At 41.3% G+C, this 14822-nt stretch overlaps 1 protein-coding gene across 7 annotated transcripts in view; it reads right to left on the bottom strand.

Moving 5' to 3' along the window:
- Positions 1 to 14822, bottom strand: part of MEF2A (myocyte enhancer factor 2A) — an 80920-nt gene that overhangs the window by 21687 nt on the left and 44411 nt on the right. For 2 of the 7 annotated variants that reach the window (XM_064722616.1, XM_064722613.1), the window contains exons 4-6: positions 3833 to 3982; positions 749 to 968; positions 519 to 578 (exon numbers count right to left, since the gene is read on the bottom strand). In XM_064722616.1, the coding sequence (XP_064578686.1) occupies positions 519 to 578; positions 749 to 968; positions 3833 to 3982 (430 nt within the window). Of the gene's footprint in view, positions 1 to 3; positions 240 to 518; positions 579 to 748; positions 969 to 3832; positions 3983 to 4047; positions 4180 to 14822 lie in introns of those variants that run through there. The other 5 variants (XM_064722614.1, XM_064722618.1, XM_064722615.1 and 2 more) reach the window with 3 other exon arrangements.

Raw genomic sequence — 14822 nt, 5'->3', positions numbered from 1 at the left:
AGCTATCAGTTTCCAAGATTTATTGCTTTCTTCGTGTAATTGCTAGAAAATGATTAGCAAGATACACATGGCAATACAAACAACACAGTCTGTATTTGCTTCATTCTGATTGGCACCACAACCAGCATCAAATATCCAGGTCCTGCAAATCCTGAAGTTGAGAACTGAGCTGAGCTGCCTTTAGTGCAATAGTTCAGATCTGGCAAACATGAGATGTTTCTAGAATGCTGCAATTACACCTGTAGAGAAACACAAAAGCAGCAGCACGCTACTACTGAAAACCACTAAAATAAAAAAGGCAAATATAACTGAAGTGGAAAGGGCACAGCAGTAAAAAGTTAAATGCCTGATAATAATTTATAAAACTTGACAATAACAGTGCAGCTAAAAAAATTACGACCTTTGTTCTCCCACAGCCACTTTTTCCAAAGAGTCAAAATAAAAAATTGCTTTTGAAAAACTGAGAAACTGAAACCACGAGACTATTTTTTATAACAAAGACACGGTACTGCACTTACCCACTGGACTGGTACCAGCTCCATTTGGCACTGAGAGATCAGTTGTCCCCAGCATTCCACCTAATCAAAATAAGCCAGAGCATTAAACTGACTTGCCCCATTACAGTACCGTGGAATTCTGTAGGTCAAAACTGGAGCTGTGCAAATGCACTGGCAGCACTGGGAGCCTGTTACTGAGGAGGGCTCCTGGCAGGGGATGGAAGGAGGGGCAGGGGCAGGGGCAGCCTCACCTGCGTTGCCGGCGCTGGGCGGTCTCTGCGGCGCCCCGGGGGACACGTTGCGGTGCAGGGTGCTCTGGGGCGGGGACAGCATGGTGGTGTCCGTCAGAGAGGAGCTGGCAGCCAGGGATGGGGACACCAGGGAGCTCCCGGGGTTGCTGTAGGTTAAAGTGTTGGGATTGGACACCGGAACCGTCACCGACATGGAGAAGTTCTGGGCGGGCAGGCCGGGCTGCGGGAGAGAGGACGAGGAACAAGGAGACAGCGCCGTTAGCATGAACTGTGCTTGCAGAAACAGCGCATCAGAAAAATTCTGTCACGGCAGTTTGTTGGTTTTTATTAAAGTTAATTCTGTTAGTTTTTAAAGTCTATTAAGCGCACAGTTTTAAAACGTCCATTTGTTGTAAAGTATGGTGTTAAATTCTTATACATGACATAATTTACAGTGCCAAAGAATTACTCCAACTTCTCAAATATGTAAAGTTCAAACAGAAAAAACTAAAAGTATTCACATGAATTCACAAGCTTATAAATACAATAAATCTAACAGTTAATTTGGATTATTATAAAGCAATGACAAGCTAAACATGTCTACAAATCAATGAACTGTTGTACCTTCAAAATGTAAGCATAAACATGCACATTACAAACAATTATCACACAAAAAAGAACAAGTTAGTAAATAACATTTTCTAGTAATAACCTTGCCAATATATTACTACTAATCTCTCACACTTTGTTTAAAAAAACAAACAGATCTTTAGAAAATCACAAAGTTCAATAATTTGAATTTAAACATTTCAGGCTCCCCAAACCCCTGCTTTAATAACCATTCCATCGTTTTGCAAATCTAATATTTTTTATTCTAGTTTTTACAGCATTATTTAAAAGGCAACTGTTTTTCTGCAGTATATATGTTTGTTATTCAACAGCTATTGAATCAAAAGCTGAGCTGCCTGCCCATCTATGGTACTCATTTGGTCATGACTAACTTCTTTGGCCTTTGTCTCATTCCTATCCTTTGACAGTGATGGGTTTCTGAAACAAAAGGGACTATTTTTTTTTTCACAACTCTCATAATTACTGGAAACAAAACCATGACAGGTACAATTTAAGGACAAAACCCCAGTAGTATTTATTGACAGAATAGAGAGAGGTGATGGCTGTGATTAAGGGGTCAAAGGCAAATGACCAACACACATGACCTAGCAAGTACACTTTAAAAAATGCAATTTCATCATCTGTAGCTTAAAAATCACTTAGAATGATACTTCTGCATGAAAAGTTAGATAATACAAGAAATATAACAATAACTATACTAATTCAGAGAGCAGAATATATTCTCTACAAGAAACAAAACCTCTTACTAGTGAGAGCCAACAACAATGTCCCTACTGAAGCATTCTAAGAATAATCATCAATTTTTGGCACAGATGGAAGGAAAAATTAATGAAGCAGAACAACACAAAGCTAGCAAATCATTCACAGTATCTAACCAATGACAAGCCCTGCTGGTGCTTGTTTTCAGGGGAAACTACTGGAAACTACTCAGTATCTACCAAACCCAGGGTGTTTTTACACAGCACACTGTCAAGCAGCTCAAACTAAACTGGAAATACCTGAAGTATGCTGAACACACTGCTAGGAGGGAACAGCTGGAACATTTTTTCTGTAGGTTTCTCAATAGAAACCTATTCAACAGAACCAATAAGTGACAGCCTCCCCCCACACCTTACAATGAAGGCTGTCTGCCCATCTATGGTGTTCATTTGGTTACGACCGAATTCTTCACGCTTTGCCTCATTCCTATCCTTTGACAGCAATGAGTGCTCGAGAACAAGAGAAACTGTGTTCTTATAGAGCCCCACAAGTACTGGAAACAAACACATAATTGGTCAGATTTGAGTTACAAATACAGAGCTGTAGAGCTAAAAGATAATGTTGCCCTTTCTATTTCCACTGATGTCCACACAGACATTTGGGCTTCTCCCCAAAAACCCATTTAGCTGTAACATACTGAGAGATGAGGCCCAAAGGTGTCTCAACACGGAAATGTCAGATATGAGAATCTTCAAAACAAAGAAAATCCAAAATATATTGGCTTTATATTTATTCATCACGTAACAGAAGTGATGCTGGGTGTCATGACTGTCAGTTTGCTGTTCAGCCCCCAGAGATCTCTTGGGCTCTGAATGATGAAATGATTTCCAATATCAGCAGTCATTTGGAGACACTACTCAAGTGCCCCAGGGTCTGTGCAGATTAACCCACCCAGTTCATCTCCTTTAACTGCTACAAGATTTGCATTCTTAAAATATTCAAAGGCTGTGCCAGAGCCCTGTATTATTTTGCTTAGAAAATACTTAGTAATACTCAACACTAACTGATTTTTGTAGGTGGAAATTAAATGTCACTGTGAACACCTCCACAAAAAACATGCAACATTTCCACTCCTTTTATCCCCAAACTGAAGTTCTGGAGCCAAGTGACTTATGGCTGCACACTGGGTTGGCACTTGGCAGAAAATTTTTAAATATCCTTCAGTGTTCAAGGAAATATCCATTGGAATTTCAGAGGAGCAATCTTTTGAGGCTCTCATTCTGCAGCAGCCTTGATTTTAAATATCTAAATAACTTTCTACATCCAGACCTGAGCAAAATAAATTCTACTAGTTAGATGACAAAATTAATCCAATTCTATGTGCCTGCTTGTCACGTACTGTAAAATCTTGATCACCAGACAGATGAAGACCTACAAGATGTAAATAAATGATCCTACACCCCACAACAAAAACCTATCTTGGTAAATATATTTTAGGTAGGATTAGGTAATGCAGTAGGCTCCTGAAATTTTGAAATGTTGTTTCGTGTTCCAAAGGTATGAAAAACTGGGAGTGCAAAACCCAAGCTAGAGATGATTCTTCTTATTCTTTACAATAAAATGTATTTTAACAAGACCAGGTATCACAACTTCATTTTTCCTCAGAAGTCCTTTTCCCTTCTCAAGCCATTAAATCCTCTTGTCTTTGAAGTGGTTTTCAGTGGTAAGCAAACACCATGAAAATTCTCATGCATGTAAGAGAAGCACAAACCATACTTTAGTACTCACTGCGATTTTATGATTCCGCATCATATTATCAAACTCTTCATTAATTTTTTTATATTTTTCTTCTGTATGTGGCGTGAGCACATATGAAGTGTCAGGGTCCGGGCTGTCGCACCCTCTGTGTTCCTTCTTGTTCAGAGCCTAAATAATGAAGTTAATAAAAAGGATCAACAAATAAAAAGTAGAGATAAAATAAAAGTACTTACAGGGCCTCGCTTGAAAATAAAATCACTATCTTCATTTAGTTTGCTGAATCTGTCCTCCGATAGTGGACTGTGCTCAAAGTAATCGTCAGCATCAGGGCTCTCACAACCATTAAGGCCTTTCTTTCTTAAGGTCTGAAATACAATTGGAAAATTCACATACAAATCATACTAACTTGCCAAGAAGTTTTGTACACTACTGAATCATTCAGAGCCCCTGAAACTACATTAAAATTTCACAGACAAAACTCACTGTGCAACAGACAGAATCAGTCTTTCAAGATAGTGGCAAAGTACACAAAAAGAAAAGGTTCACCCAGGTTCCATCTCGCAGGTAACTTCCCCCTACAACCACTTCATCTCCCAGCACTGCAAGCAAAATCATTTTTGGACACTGGCTGATGGAGAGAAGTTGCCTGACAAGGAACATTCATGCTTGTGGCAAAGGAGTTCACGTATTCACTGGTAATTAAAAGCCAGTTTACTGGATCTTTAATGAATTGATTTTAGCATCCCAATTTTAATATTCACATTTTAAAGAGCATACAGTTATATTGTGACAGACACAGTGGCTAAAATTCTGATCCAGTTAACTAACTACAGGACATTAATATCTGTAACATTCGGTCTCGAAACTTGACAAAGACAGGATCTTCCTGTCATCCTGCACGATAACAAGAACCGCAAAAAAGAAATTACATAATGCCTCTCTAAAATGACTTAGTTTGCTAAATATAAGCTTTTTCAGAGTCCTTCAGACTAACTTTATGGAGCTACTTCCTGTTTTCTGATGGAGAACTCACATCAACATCCCCTGGAAAAAAAAAAAAGCAAGCTTGTCTACAATCCAGCCATTAAAGAAAGGATGTGAAACTACAGGTCTCGTGACCAAATTACAAGATATATTTGTATTTCTTGTTTTTCTTTTATACCCTATTACACAATCAGAAATTTTTCTCTGCAAGCTCTAATTTGTAACAAAACAGTATTTAAAGCACTACCTGTAAAAAAAAAATCTTTAATTTTTTTTAATGTTTCAAAAGTAAAGCAATAAAAATTTTAAACAGATATATGTTATTCGTACATAAAGCAGCAGTAGGACCGTACAGGGATGAGGGAGTTGCATACTTTCTTTCTGTCAGAAATTTTCTATATTCCATGAATTTTACATTAAAACCCCTAAAGATCAGAAATCTGCAAGCTGCCGTTTCCAGTGCCATAAAAAACCCCCGTGTTTTCCTATAGAAGCAATTTCCATTACGCACTGAAATTCTGATTTACAAAACATTTTAGCTCATAGTATTCACCAGCATTTTTTTACTGTCAACTGATTTTTTAGTACAATAAAAAATACATACTACTTCCTCGCTATTCATATATATGCAAAATCCTGCTTATTTCTACCGCAGTTTGAAAGCAGGAATTGAAAATCCAATTCGCTGCCTTAAATTCTTTAATATCACAGTTCACCATAAGCTGCAATTCCTTCTCAAGTTTCCTGGCTTGCTCCACGTATCCCACACAGTATCTGGAACTCCCACAAAAATGTAATCACTAAATCAGCATATGGGGAAAACAGGTGTAGGCTCCTCCAGCACCTGTCACAGCTCCGATGCCGCTCCTCCAACCAATAGCCGGACACGCAAATGGACTTGGCCATACAAGGGCCGGCTGCTCGGCCTCTCAAGGTCGGAGCCTGTTATCCCTCTCACAGCCCTTCCTAACAAGTCAGCCTGCCAGTCTGCTACACTTTGATATCAGCAGGGAAAATGTTAACGCTGGGTAATCTGGATTACACTTAACCCCTGCAGCCCACGGCGCTCTGCAAATAGAACCCAAATGTCTTTAGGCGCGTTGGGCGTCAGCGCGCGGTGCCCGGCACACGATGACGGAGCTGCACGGAGGCTCTGCAAAGAAAGGGCTGCAAGACATGCACAGAGTGCAGCTCCTGTGACAAACACGCTGAGGCAACTGAAGTCTTGCAGCGAGGAGCTTCAGCAGAGCTCCTTTCGATAGTCTAAAGCAATCCAGTGAAAGCTTTTAAATGTAATGCTGCCAGCTCATTCTCCCCCAATGGTAAATTATCCTCCTCCGATTTAAACAAAAAGGAAGAGATTTAAATGTAAAAATGCCTCCTTCCTCTCGGTGACTGTGTGTCATTTTTGCTAACAATGGGGTTAACTCTGCTTTGACTCCTGAGGAAGGAAAATGCCTCAGTATCTCCCGTTTCAGGCTCTGGAAACCGTCACTCCAGATGGGGTTCCTGTCATTGTGGAGGGATTTAAGCCACAGTTCCCTGTCACAGATAATAAGGCTGGGTCCAACAGCCAGAGCTCTGCCTCCTTATCACCAAAACACCAAGTGCCACTTGGAGGACCTGACCATAAAAAGCCTGCGAACTTTTATCAGTGCCCAGTAACACAATAGTAAAACATTCCTGCTCGGTGGCCAGGGCTGCGCACGGAATGCCGCGAGCTGTTGGCACGGGCAGGCGCGGCCGAGGGGAGCCAGCCCCGCCAGAGCCCGGCACGGCCCCGGCCCGGCTGCAGGGAACGGCACAGCCCCACAGAGCCCCGCACGGCCCGGCTGCAGGGAACGGCACGGCCCCACAGAGCCCGGCACGGCCCCACAGAGCCCGGCCCGGCTGCAGGGAACGGCACTGCCCCACAGAGCCCAGCACGGCCCCGGCCCGGCCCGGCTGCAGGGAACGGCACGGCCCCACAGAGCCCGGCACGGCCCGGCTGCCGGCACTGCCCCACAAGGAGGGACGGCACGGCCCCACAGAGCCCGGCACGGCCCCAGGCCCGGCCGGGCCGCTGCAGGAACGCACGGCCCGAGCCCGGCACGGCCCGGCGCAGGGAACGGCGGCCCGAGCGGCCCCGGCCCGGAGGCCGCTGCGGGAAGCCGCCCTCCGCGGCGGACCCGGCCAGCCACCGCAGAACGGGGGGCTGACCCGCCTCCGGATCTCCAGGGTAACATTTGTTGTACTCCCAAATCAAATCCAAAAACCGGCTCCCGGCATTCGAGATGTTCACAGGTAAAATGTTTTTTCTTTCAAAAAAATTATCGGTTGAGCAATTAATTTGTTAACAAGAGATTTTATTTCTCTGCTGCAGAGAAAAATTTTGAGACCCAAAATAATTTGTGCATGAAGATTATAGATTTTAAGTGCATAAAAGCTTCTTTACTACACAGATTGCAGGGGAAATAACATTAAATTATTTTGTTATTACCACGCAATATTGGGGAAAGTCATTATTTCCAGGTTATGTATGGAAAGTGTGCCCTTCTTGTAAATCTTGTTTTTCCTTCATCTAAGGAATTTAGCCAAATTCAGTAAATCTGTGTTTCCACACGTTGTTTGCCACCAACACACTGCATTGTGCCCCAGTAACTAAGATTGTGCAGCTTTGATCTCAGGCTGCACTAACTGATGAGAGAAAAATACTGGTTTCACTCAGAAAATAATGCTAAGTATTTACAACGAACCAATGCAGGTGTGAAATCTCTTTTTTAAAAGAATGAAGGAAACACAAAAATACATTTTTGTGACACACAAAGTCACTACACAAGTGTTCCAGACAGTTTTGGTCATCTTGATATTGCAGAATGACCCAGGAGCTGCTTCTATTCCACTATAGTCTAGTACTGATTTATTTTGATTCGAATGGCAGAACTTAGAAAACATTGTATGAGAATGGCTGGACCAGCTATGATGGGTTTAAATATTGCAGTCAAGCACATGGTACATGAGCCCCAATATTTTCCTGAACTTCCCCACACATATGCAAAGTAGTTTTTAATTGCACTTTGCAATTAAAATTAGCATTTTGCTAATTTAAGAAAAGAACCATGCCTTGGCAAGAAGCACCGAAGGAACAGAAGAAGGGCTTCTTGCAAAACAACAACAGAAAGGAATAACTGGCTTCTCTCTACGATTCAATATAAATTTTACTGAAACTGATAATACAAATAGCAAAGAGTATAAAAGCACAATAAAGTCATTTATTGTTTGATTCTTGAGGAAGCAGAGCTGATATTCAACCATCTCATGTTCCACAAAATCCAACAGAGACACGTGGAAGGCAGGAGCCCGAAGGCTGCTGAGCCCCCAGAGCAGGAGATGAAGCCTCCACGTCCTCCAGGCTTGTTCCAGCCCGGCCCCAGGGGCTCCAGACCCTGCTCAGGGGCAGCTCTGGGGAGCAGGGACTCTGAACCCACAAACATGGATGGGTCACTGCCTCCAGAGAGCAAGGGACAGCCCCAGCTGGCCCCTTCCCATCCAGACCCCGGCTTTCCACCCCGCTCCAAAAGGAAATGCTGCTGATGATTAAAGAGCACAATCAGTGGGTTTTGTGCTCCCATCAGTGAGTTTGGTTAAAAAGCCAAGACTTCTGATATTGTGATCTGGGCTCCTTACCAGCCCTGGCAGAACTGTAAAGAACTTGATTATGTTCATTGTCACGTCAGGAAATGATATTTTTCTGCCTTAAAGCAAGAATTTAGGATGACCTCATGTGTAAAAAGTGTTATGAAGTGTAAAAAAGTGTCAGGTCATTCAAAACACTCAGTGCTTGGTTTCTTGTAATATTACACAAAAAGGAAATGGTTGCTGCTGTCAAAGCTACCATGTATCATGTTAACAGCTCTATTTTTGCACTTACTATTGGAGCTGGCCAGAGAGGATTTTTGTTGGTATTTCATCCCAAATCACTGGGAAAACCATGTCCAAAATTTGACTAAGACTGAAATGAAAAGTGATTTCCCTTGGAAAAGACAAACCCTTTCACTTAAATCCTGTGGCTAGTTCTCCTTCTGCTCTTGCAATCAGAGCATGGAAAAGCTGCAAAGCAGCACAAATTTAGAGTAAATATGTTTTAAATATCATAACTTTTTAAAGTGTAAATATTCCTCAGGCCTGAAGTAATGGAAAAGCCCTACCAGCACTGCTAAGTATCAATGCTGCTCTGGTAGGCACCTCCACCACGGATATCAAAAGGACAAATGATTAAAGTTCCCTGATGCTCTGGAGATGCCATTCAATAGTGGAGAGTATTTCTGTCTCACTAAAATGAAAAAAAACTCTCCTTGTCCATTCTTTATTTAACTTGGTTTTGCTGGTTTATCCTCATCTGCAGCAGGAACAGGTGGGTGCCAACGTGTGGGCAGAGGAGGCAGAAGGACCGGCCCAGCGCCGCTGGCAGCAGCAAACCTCAGCCACACCACCACTGACACTCACATCCTCCATCAAGAGCCACACCTCTTTTTTCTGTGATAGTCACAGAAAGAAGGGCAAATAAAGCAGTCACAGCACCAGATTCCCACCCAGTTTTCTTTCTTAATACATGAAAGATCAGAGAGACAAAGCAGGGCATATTCCTTTACTGCAGCTCAGCTCCCTCCCCTCAGCAGGCAAGGACCACTCGTATCACTGCAGGCTCTGCACGCACAGAAACATCCTGCTGAAAGCAGGACAATTGTTTTATTATTTGCTTCCTGATACATATTATTGCCAAGAAGTTGAGCCTAAAATCTGGCTGTTTTTCTCTTCTTTTCAAACACAAAATATTCCACTTTCATCAGCCTGAACAATAGTTAGGTGTCTCATCCTTTAGATATCATTATGTCTCCCCTATTATGTATAAAACATATTCAAGTACCCGAGGACTATTCTTAGTCACCCAAAGCTATTTTTAGTTTTTAAACTTCCTGCGGGTCAGTTTGGCTACAGAAGCATCATCATTGCTGTTTCTTTTCTCTAAATTAACAACACAGCTCTGCAGAGTCAGACCTTGACCCTACAGTGCCCTGTACATGAATTTACCACTGTCTAAAATCCAAACAGGAGTGAATCCCCACAAACATCAAACAAGAACAGCCAGAGAAAAACCAAATAATTCAACTCAGTAATGGTGTTTTGTCTATTTAAACTCATCAACATTATTTCTGTAGGCTGAAACTGTTTTTCCACAGATAGATGTACGGTATTGTTTTATGTGATGTTTACAAACTCGATATATTTTCCTCAGGCTCTATCAATATTCTCAACTTCAACCACTGAAGCATCTGCAAATTTCCTTATGGAGCTGCTTTCCTGTCCTTTGAGTTGGGAGGCTACTTACATTTAGCCCTAATACTGCTCCTTTCAGTATCCCTGACACATTTTCAATTACATTTTGCCACGCTATCAGTTCAAATTTCACATTCTAATTATAGCCACAAACACATCCATCCCAACCCAGCTCAGGGAAGGAGTGGTGCCCAGCTTTCAAAACTTCCCTGAAACGCACAGGAGGCCAAATTAGATTATGACAGACATTTCCATGAGCTAAGCAACTTGGAGAGCTTAACTTCTTAAAGAACAAGACCTTCCCAATCTTTCTGGCAGGCTCCCCAACCATAATACTGCATGCTAAAGAAAATCTGAACTATTGACATACTCTCCTTTCAGCTTGCTTAAATAATATTTTCCATACTTGTGCTCAATTAGTAGTGATATTTAAAAAGGAAATAATTGACATTATGCAAAAATACATGGACATGAAAAATTCTGAGTGCAGTACTTAAAGTTTGCTACAGCTATTGTATTTCTTGGCCAAATATTATAGCCTGCTATGGAGAAAAAAAAGGAGGTTTAGGATTAATTACTTATTCCAGGGTTTTACAAACAAAAAACTCCTAAGCCTGCCTAGCATTATCCATACAAATACAAAGAAAAAGAAGAGCCCTTTTAGCCATGCTCTATGTTCAATTTCAGGCAAAGGTATTCAGCATTTACAAATGAAAAATGTTCATGATTTGAAATTTTATCAGTGTCCCTGCTATAAACCACTCTAAGAAAAGACACTGTCTTGTTTCAAATGTTGGACCATTTCCAGTATCTGGCAAATTTTAACATGTATCCCTGGCTTGCCAAACATGAAAGCTAGCTGTCAAATTCCTCCCAGATATGATAAAGATGGCACTCAGGATTCAAACTCTCATTTATATAAAATAACACATACAAAAGGTTTTTAGACTTGATATGGCATGAAGTTTCAATTCTAGCCTGAAGCATCTTTGCTGTGAAACATTATTTTAAGTAGATAACCACAAGCAATTACTAAAGAATTAGAACTTTCTGGGCTATAAAATCCACTCTTCACCCCCAGAATATCACCCAGCTCTGGACTAGAAGCTATGGGAAAGGCAGCTGCATGCTTGTATTTGTGATTTTAGAGAAACACTATCTGTGAACTGTGGACTTTTTAAAGCAGTTGCTGACCTACAAACAAGCTGGATTGCTTGGTCCTAAATGAACTCCTTGAGACTTAAAATGATTAGTAATCCATTAGCACTGATAATGCTGTTTCCACAGTGACAGCTTAGTCAAGCTCTCAAAGTCCAATTTTTGATGCATTTGTCTTTGTTTCACTTTCTATCCAACTCAGTAGATCATTAAATTTTATATCACTGAGCAGATTTGCATTTTACCTGTTTTACAGACAGAACCATCAACTAGATTTTCCCATTAAAGAGTGCTAAAGTGCCAGTTTAACTCGATCTTTTTCAATCTTTTTATTAAAACAAAAAAGACAAAATAGACTGATATTCATCTTCAAGAAGCAAAAATTACTCCTTAGCATATAAATTAAATACATTTTATAGTCCTTCCAGGGATTATAAATTTGCCAACAAACAAAACTGATGGTAAAATGGAACAAAACACAGCTCTATGTTAGAACACTGAAAGAGATATTTCATGATACATAAATGCTTTACTTCAGCCCTCACCCAAATAACAACACAGAGCTACAAACTCAGCTCCCAAATGCAGATCTTCGTGTACTTGCAATGGTTAAATTATAAATCAGCAGCAGCAGTAGCTGACTGAAGGCCTCCTTTCAGCAACAGTGCACTGCAGATAAGCCATATGGAACATGAAAAGTTTCCAAGTGCAGCAATCCATCTGCATAATATCCCTCATAATCTTTTAGAAGTTCTTTAGGAAAAATATTATCTCCTACTCAGAGTTTGCCAAGAAAAAAAAATGGCTTAACTCTGATTAGAATTCGTTTAATAAAAAGAATGGGGTTCTTTAGGTCTACCTGCCCATGTAGTATTGCAATTACAAACACCTTTTGTCCTGAATAGTTCTTCACAGCTTTAAAATTGGAAAGGATAACAGAACTGTTTCAGAGTCTTGGTACTCAAGATAATTTAGTGCTATCAAAACAGCAATTACAACACGAATGGCAACCATTCCCAAAGAAAATGTTTCCAAGGATTTATGCTATTGTTAAAACAGTGTTCACATGTAAGATTATGGGCACTGGCTACATCTCCCAGAATAAGCTCTAACACCTTTAATATTTGTATGGAACAACCACCTTGTTTCACCAAAGAAGACCTCAAAAATAATCCAGCTGAGTAAGACAACTGCAAGCAGGTATTTGCAAGCACCAGCTGAGATCAGTGTGTACAACAGGAAACAGAGAGCCTCCCCAAAAATAAGGAAATAGGGTACAAGCAATTACATCTCTGGTTTTACTGAACTAAAGGAATGAGAATGTGGGACTTCCAGATACAGCTCTAATAATGTCCCAATTCATGTATCAAATACAGAACTTCTCAGTTGTGTCAACACAATACATTTAACATGGTTTTTTTCTGCATAGCCTCCATTTAGTGCAAATTATTCAAAAGCCAGAGCACCACTTTGAAGACTGTCCTGACTCGATGTGAAAAGGGGTGGGAAATCAAAGGTGGGACCTTGAGAGGTAGAAAGAAAAGGCTGTACAGGAATCAGGGATAGAGAAATTTGAGTAAGCTTTATCATGTAATTCATGTCAACATTAGATAAAACTGGCTCTGGAATGCTTGATTTTTTCTTTTTAAAGTCATTGTAATCAGCAAGCACTGAATTTTAATTTATTTGCAGGAAAGAGCAGGGCTTTAAATGGTACCCATTTGTTACAGTTATAGAAGAGTTTACAATGGGACAATGTATAACAGCTTTGATCTAAAAAATCTTCACAACATTCCCAAAATATTTGGGAGATTTTAATAAAAAAATGTATTATTCCCTTCCTGTTGAAATTACCTAGTATTTCCAGTAAAACATAAAATTTAAATTAAAATTCACCCTATCCAATTAACTAAATTGCTAGTATTCTATAGTCTACACTATGACTTCCAGGGCTCCCATATGCAATATCACATCACTGATGTGACATAATAAGATGTACCAAAAAAACCTGAGTAAGTCACTAAATGAACTGGATGTGTACTTGCCTGCAAGTATTGTGAAGAATGGTGTCACGTGTTGTGTGTCAGCTGTCACATGCCACAGGCTCTCAGGTATTCAGAGGATACCTGACAATATCTGCACCCCAGGAACTGCCACCACCAATATTTTCTTTCCTCAGGCGCAGCTGGTCCCCAAAGCACCCCAGGAGCAATCACAAGGGAAGTGTTCTGTTGTTTTGTGCAGGTGGGTGCTGAGCGTTACAGCCCCCATGGGGCACCTGCAGTAAAACCCTGGCACGGAACAAACCCCACACCCCCTGAGCCTTCTGCTGCACAAGCACCACCAGCTCGTGGCCCAAACATGAAAATTATTCAAAAGCAACATATTAAAAACTGCAGGCATGGTGAGGTCCAAAAGGCAGGGAGTAGTGGAGCACAGGAGATGACCCTCCCCTCCTCTGGGCAGCTCATGCTCAAACACGAACGTGAGGGAGCAGCAAGGATCAAGAAGCTGCAGTGCTGCTGTCCCTCCTGCAGGGTGGATAATCCCTGCCACAAGACACAACCAAAGCCACGAGCCTCAAGTCAAAAGATGGGATTACATTAAATCTCCACTGAAATCAAGCCTACCACATAAAGAACAGTCCTTCATCCTGCTGTAGTTGCAGGAGATGCTTTGTTCTGGGTCTATTCTTTCCACGCACAGCTTGTGTAAAGTCACTCTCTCTTGATCAACAGATGCCATGGTCCTCACTTTGAAATTGCAAAGTAAAAATACACTTTTCTGTCACTACAGAATTTCAAAAGCACCGAATTCTGCAGCAACACAAGGGCTGCAGAATACACGAGACCAGCACAGCTTGAAGAACTTGTTCATACAATAATTATGTCTTTGTGTGACTGCCTGCATGAACTCCAGCACTAACAAGCAATGAGCTGTTGCGGATTTTCTTGGAGTCAATTTTCAATCCTACTTGACACAATGTCTCCAGAACAGCTAAACCCAGAACTCAATCTCTGACAAGCGTTTCCCGAGCAGTGGGTGTGAGAACTGGACCTTGTGTGTCTGCCCTATAAATTTCAAAAATAAAAATATTCTCCTAACACAGAGCAGAAACAGTTGGAAAAACACCGCTTGTGCAGCTGGGAAATAAAACCAATTTTCAGACAGAGGAGAATCCAGTCCCTGCCCATTTCAGGGCTGATTCTGCAGCAATTTTTGGTAGAGCACACAAAAGCTCTGTAGCAGTATTTGACAGGGATTTAGGATCCTGGCCCTCCCAGCAGCACAGCCTCCAGAGGAGCATCCGATCCAATCTGAGATTGTAATGATGCACAGCCAAGTCAGCTGCCACTCATCACTCAGTGATCAGCTTTTTCTGGTAGTTTATTAAAAAATGAGAACATCACAGCGAATTTCAGTTCACAGCTTTCAAGTCATGTCACTGGTGTAACTGTGACAGGGCTGGCGTAGGACAGAGAGCACCCTGAACTGCAGCTACACAAAATCACTGCTGCCAATACAGCAGCCAAGTACAGTCATTATTAGC

This window comes from Zonotrichia leucophrys, chromosome 10, assembly GCF_028769735.1.
Source record: "Zonotrichia leucophrys gambelii isolate GWCS_2022_RI chromosome 10, RI_Zleu_2.0, whole genome shotgun sequence".
NCBI classification, from domain to species: domain Eukaryota; kingdom Metazoa; phylum Chordata; class Aves; order Passeriformes; family Passerellidae; genus Zonotrichia; species Zonotrichia leucophrys.
This window is presented reverse-complemented; position numbering and strand designations above follow the sequence as displayed.